General features: G+C 38.8%; 1 protein-coding gene and 1 pseudogene across 1 annotated transcript; one reads left to right on the forward strand and one right to left on the reverse strand.

Annotated features, from left to right (window-relative positions):
* Nucleotides 1–883: 883 nt before the first annotated feature.
* LOC102813673 (olfactory receptor 14K1-like) lies at nt 884–1,825 on the reverse strand. The gene has a single exon (XM_006877761.1). The coding sequence runs from the start codon at nt 1,823–1,825 to the stop codon at nt 884–886; it is 942 nt and encodes a 313-aa protein (XP_006877823.1).
* A 2,421-nt stretch (nt 1,826–4,246) lies between these two features.
* On the forward strand, nt 4,247–5,116 carry LOC102811375 (annotated as a pseudogene).
* The last annotated feature ends 1,239 nt before the right edge of the window (nt 5,117–6,355 follow it).

A 6,355-nucleotide genomic window follows, 5' to 3' on the forward strand; every position in this document is an offset into this window, starting at 1 on the left:
TAACTCAACGTATCCTAAGTTAGAAGTCAGGCTTCAGTCTGACTAAAATTAAGGTTAAAATTCAAGGATCAGCAAAGGAATATTCTTTTCTAGAGGTTCTAGGAAAAATACAGTTTTCATGGGTTGTCCTAACACCAGAGGCTGATATCAGGAAGGACAAGTCCCTGGAGAAGGACACCATACTTGGTAAAGTGGAGGATTGACAAAATTGAGGGAAACTCCAAAAAAGATGGACTGATACATTGGCAACAGTAAAGGACTCAATATAACATCTGTGAGGATGGCAGAGAACTGGTCAGACAGTGTATCCTTCTGTTGAACATTAGGTCACTATGAGCCAGAAAGACTCAGTGCTACCTAATAGAGATACTGTTCACATTTTATGGTTCTTGCCCTCACACTGCATTTATATTCAACAAAGATCCATCACTTGAAAGATGCTTCCTTAGACACATCTTGTTTAGACTTCTACTGGTAAAGATCTTCTAAATTTAATGACCCTTGTGATTACATTGGACACCAGAATCAAGAATAAGTTTCTTATATCAATATTCTTTATTCAAGTGTCTATTTAAAGTCCTTTATTCTATGAATGGTAAAATTCACAGATAACATGGATGGGGTCATGGACATCTTTGAAGAGGCTATTCTGCTTCCACAGATTTTATGCTCCCATTTAACTAGGAGGACTCAGTTACATGGACTGCACTCTAAATGAGAAACATCTAGATCTCATGGGCTATGAGATAATGGCCAAGGATAAATAATACAAATAAGTTAACTGTATTTTAACGTTTTGATTTTCCTAACACATTAAGATCTATGAAAATATTTACCTTATATCACAAAGGACATGACATTTGCCTTTCAACATGCTATTTTTTCACTTGGAATTTTTATAGTGGCTTAGTTTCCAAAGAATCTTACATAAAGCTACTTTGATTTCCTTGTTTCTTAAACTATATATTATAGGGTTCAATGATGGAGGCACAACACAGTAGAAAGCAGACATAACAAAATCAAGAAGATCTGGGGAATCAGGGACAGGTTTCAAATAGGCAACGGCACCTGTCATAAAAAATGTGATCACAACTACCAGATGGGGCAAGCAAGTAGAGAAGGCTTTTGACCTGCCTTGAAATGATGGCATTCTCAGCACTATATTGAAAATGCAAATGTATGAATAAACAATACAAACTAAGCATAAAAGTGCATACAAGACCCCAATTGATACACTGACATTAATGATAATATGTGTCTTAGAACAAGAAATCTTCAGTAGAGATGGAACATCACAGAAAAAATGTGGGAGTTTCCTGGATCCACAGAAAGACAGAGAGAAAGTTCCAGCTGAGTAAAGAACCCCAAAAATGCTCCCAGCAAGCCATGAGGCAGCTGCCATCTGCACACAGAAGCCCCTGTTCATTATGTTCTCATAATGCAGAGGATGACAGATGGCCACATAACGGTCATAGGACATGACTGAGAGGAGGAAAAGTTCAGATGAAGCAAAATGAACCACCAACATGATCTGCAACACACATCCTGACAAAGAAATTGTGCTCCTTTGGGATAAAGAATTCAGAATAAATTTAGGGACTGTGATTGAAATGAGGCAAGAATCAAGAAAAGATAAGTTCTGGAGGAAGAAGTACATGGGGGTGTGAAGACTCTGATCCAGAGTGACAAGGATCATGATGAGAAGATTCCCCATGATGGTCTCCAAGTAAATTATCAGAAATACAAAGGCATGCAGAACCCGGAGTTCCCTGGTGTTGGAGAACTCCATGAGGTAGAATTCCATTACCACCGAGTGGTTGGTCATATTTCTGTTGTTTGGGGTTTTATTTTTCTTTCTCTGGGAAGAAGGAAGGTAAGTACACACATGTCCATGCTAAGCCATTATATTTTCCAACAAAATTATTTATTTATTATCAGAAATTATCTATTTTGTGTTCATAAAACATTTAAATTTTTGGTCTTTTTTATAAGACTAATTTTACATGCTCTTTAAGCTCAACTTAGATGATTCCTAAATGTATTTAGCTCCCTAGGTAACAAATTTTGCACCAAAATGGAATCTTGTTGTGGCTCTGTTGGATAAGCACTAGACAACAAGATTGGTTTGAACCTCAAGGCCAGTGGTTCAAACTCACTGGCTGCTTCTCAGAAACCCTATGCTGTGTCGATATGAGTCAGAATACACTCAAAAGTATTTAGCAACTGCAACAACAACAACAACAGGCTTGTGATTCAAACCCCTAAGTGGGACATGGGGTATGCAATCTGCTGCTATAAGGATTAAAGCCAATAAAATCCTGTGGAGCACTTTTACTATTGAACACATACTTTATTTGATGGCAACAGGGTTTTTTCTCGTTGTTTCAAAATTACAGTTTAGTCATTTATGATCCTCTTAATATAATAGTTACATGGAATTCCTGGATGACACAAAGGGTTAAGCTCGTCACTGACAATACAAATGTTGGTGATTGAAACCTACTCAGAAGAAACTCTTGGTAATTTGCCTTCAAAAGACCATATTCTCCAAAACTCTATTAATTACATTTCTATTCAAGCTGTTAATCTTAGGCAGAATTGACTAAAATACATCTTTTTAAATTTTTTTTTAATATTTGTTACTTCCAATAAGCATTAGAAGAGCCCTGGTGGAGAATTGGTTGGAATGTTAACTTTAACGTTGCCCATTCAAACCTATCAGTAGCATCTTTGAAGAAAGCTGTGGCAGTTTACTGAGTTTACAGCTCATATCTACAGGGTGACTATGAGACAAGATTAAATTTACAACAGCAGTTTTAATATATATTTGATTGTGATATAGCTGATAAGGTTAGAGTGTATAATTTAACTCTAGAGAGCTTATCAGCAATACCACCAGGAATCTTGAAAATCTATAGAACATAAATATTTTATTGAAACAAAATGTGTCTGTTGAATGGAGAAATAAAACACATTTCATTAATATACTAGAAATTTACTATAAGAATCTTTGCCATTTACTAGAATATGTAGATTGGTTACTAATTTCCAAAAATAAGTTGTTGTTGTTTTGTATGTGTCGTCAAGTCGGATCCAACCCATAGCGACCCTGTATAGGGTTTCTGAGGAGCAGCTGGTGAACTTGAACCGCCGACTTTGCAGTTCAAAGGCTTTGCAGTCTGGCACATTAACCCACAGCGCCACACCAGGAAAAATAGGTATGAGATCTTAATTATTTCAAAGGCCTCAAACCTCAATTTCTTGAAAAACAGATACTAACAACTGTTTTAGGTTAAACTGTTGTGTCTTGTACACATTTTAAGTGAAACAACCATGAAATATTAGGAACTTACCTTTGTCTTTTAAAACATGGAATTCAAGAAAGCAAGTGATAATATACTTCTTCATCTAAGGACTACTTCAAATTTACATCCCTGGTACAAAATTTGTAAGAAAATAGGAGAGATGGAATGAATCAAGTGCCTGTGCTTTTGTATGGTCAAGACAAGAAGAATAAACTGAAGGCTCCCACCCTTCTGCAGTTTGACTGGCTCTCAAGACCACGTATGCAGTGCTATTAAACAAGTTGTTCATGAATATCTCAAGAATTTCCTTGAAAATATAGTAGGTATTGCTTTACCCTCCATCACTCGCTCATCGGGTGTGTCTTTGTGTAATTGTTTCTTTTCCTGGAGCCTTGACTGTTATGCTGTTTTTAGATTGGTCTAAGTAATCCTCTTCTGTGAGGACATGTTTTGAAGATGATTTGTGTGATTCAGAAACACAATAGTTTCTCTAATGCCACTTTCAATGACCTATCGGTGATACAGATAACTGTGCCTTAAAACGAAATGAACTTGACCCTACTAAAAGCAAAGTGGAACCCCAATCTTTGTCTTGAAAAAAGACAAAAGGCTTCCCCCACTCACTCTAGCTAGCATTCAATTATTTCTAATTTTAGGGACTTTGTTTTACTCTTTTGACCTACTTTATTTCAATTATAAAATAAAATGGTTGTCCCTGCTGCTGTGGTTCGGACGCGGCAATGGGCTGCTTGGCGGGGTGGGAGCAGATGTCTTGTCCACGGGCGGTGCTTGAAGCTGGCTGGGGATGAGGATTCTCTGGTCACTGAGGAAGGAGCAAGGAGCCAGAATCTATGCGAATCGGGGAGCTGGCTCTCACCAGGTCTGGAATGCAGGGAAATGAGGTGGCTGTTTCAGCTCCTGGACCTCATCAAGCACAGCAGATGGTACGTGATCAATACACTACAGCCACAGAAGGCATGCACATACATAGAGAGGCCAGAGGATCTGTGTGTCTATAAAATTGGCACTCATGGCTGGAGGAAGTGTTGCCTCTACTTATTTGTTCTTCTTTTACTCATCATCCTAGTTGCGAATTTGGCTCTTACAATTTGGATTCTTAAAGTGATATGGTTTTCCCCAAAGGGAATGGGTCATTTGCGTGTAACCAAAGATGGACTTTGCCTGGAAGGGGAATCAGAATTTGTATTTCCATTATATGCCAAAGAAATACACTCCCGGGTGGATTTCCTCTCTGCTTCTGCAATCAGAACGTGACCGTGAATGCCCGCAACTCTGAGGGAGAAGTCACAGGCAGATGAAAAGTGGGTCCCAAAATGGTGGAAGTTCAGAGCCAGCAGTTTCAGATCAGCTTCAAGGATGGCAAGCCACTGTTTACGGTTGATGAAAAAGAAGGAGTTGATGGTACAGATAAACTCCGAGTAACTGGTCCTGAAGGGGCTCTTTTTGAACATTCAGTGGAAACCCCACTTGTCCAAGCTGACCCATTTCCAGAGCTTAAGTTAAAATCCCCTGCCAGGAGTCTGTCTAAACATGGATGCCCCAGGGGTGTGCACACTGAAGCATGTGCTGGGAAGATTGAGGCTCTTTCTCAAGTGGATATAAAGTTACATAGTAGATGGGATGCTTGTGCTAGATGCTGATACTGTGTGTGTTTGCCCAAGTAAGTTCAGGGGACCAACGGTCCCTCTGACAGCTCACAGAGGCTCTATGAAATCTGTGTTTGTCTGGATGGGAAGCTGTACCTTTCTGTGGCTACCACATGCCAGGAGAGCAGCCACATCTGTCTGTAGGCAATCGCCGTCTTCCACAGAGGGCTTGAACCTTCTTGACTTCAGAGCTTCTTCATATTTGGAAAGCAGTTCCGCAGCCTGTAAGACTGAAATTTTGGGTGGAGGGGAGAAGCACCCATTTTCAAGAGGAAGTCAGAAAGAAAAATGCACTGACGAAAATATTTGGACCAAATTGTGTGGTTTCAAGATGACATGTGGATGTCAGGGAAACGAGCTGTGGAGAGAATGTGTTTATTCACCTGGGCTGATCAGTTTTCATCAAAACTATTAATGATGACTTTTCTTTTCCTCATATGTTGTACACTACTTGTACAAGTTGATGTCCTGCTGTGTGGAATTAATTTGTGATGGACAACTGTGAAAAATGGAACTTCTCTCAGAGTTAAAAGTGTTGGTGACTACCACAAAGCCCCTGAAGCCTTGTACAGTGTCTGCTTCAAATCTCTCAAAGCTGAGAGCAAGCTTGCCTATGAGTGTAGTGCCAGGGTGCCCAATTCATTAGAAGGGCTTCAGGTTTTGAACACACATTGAAGCTGATCTGATTTTTACTACGCAATCAAAGGAATAAACGAAAGAAAAGGAAAAAAAAAGGTTGGATTCTAAGATTACCTGGAATCTTCAACCTCTACAATGAGTTTACACTATCGAGAAGAATATGTGAAAGCCTCTCTCATTAGTACTTAGAATATTGTGTAATAGTCCTATTTCTACCTCACAGTAGCAATTTGAGCTATAAACTGGTATTTGTGCCATATTATACATAGCAAGTCAGATTTAATGAATTTTAGAAAAGTGTCCTTAGTCACACATGTTAAAAAAAAAAAAAAAAAAAAAAAAGGAGTAGATGTCTCTCTTAGTTAAGTTTGGCACCAGACAGCAAGTTATGAGTTTTAATGCAAGATGATTGGATATTAAACATTAATTTTGTTCGATCTATGATTTATTTGGCATCCTGATGTGGCACTGTGTGTTAATGCATATATGTAGTTTGGCTTTGGATAAGTACTGGACTGCTCAAAGTTCTATCGGTGGTCCATACCATCCAGCTACTACACAGAAACCCTATCCATAATTTTTATGAGTAAGAACTGATGTGATGGCAGTTTACAATATGAATAACAGCAACAGCAAGAAAAGCAAATATATATACACATGTATAGCATAGTGGTTATGAATTGGGCTGCTAACCTCAAGGTTGGCAATTCAAAACTACCAGCCATTCCTCAGGAGAAAGATGAG

Source organism: Chrysochloris asiatica, unplaced genomic scaffold (genome assembly GCF_000296735.1).
Source record: "Chrysochloris asiatica unplaced genomic scaffold, ChrAsi1.0 scaffold00592, whole genome shotgun sequence".
Lineage (NCBI taxonomy): Eukaryota > Metazoa > Chordata > Mammalia > Afrosoricida > Chrysochloridae > Chrysochloris > Chrysochloris asiatica.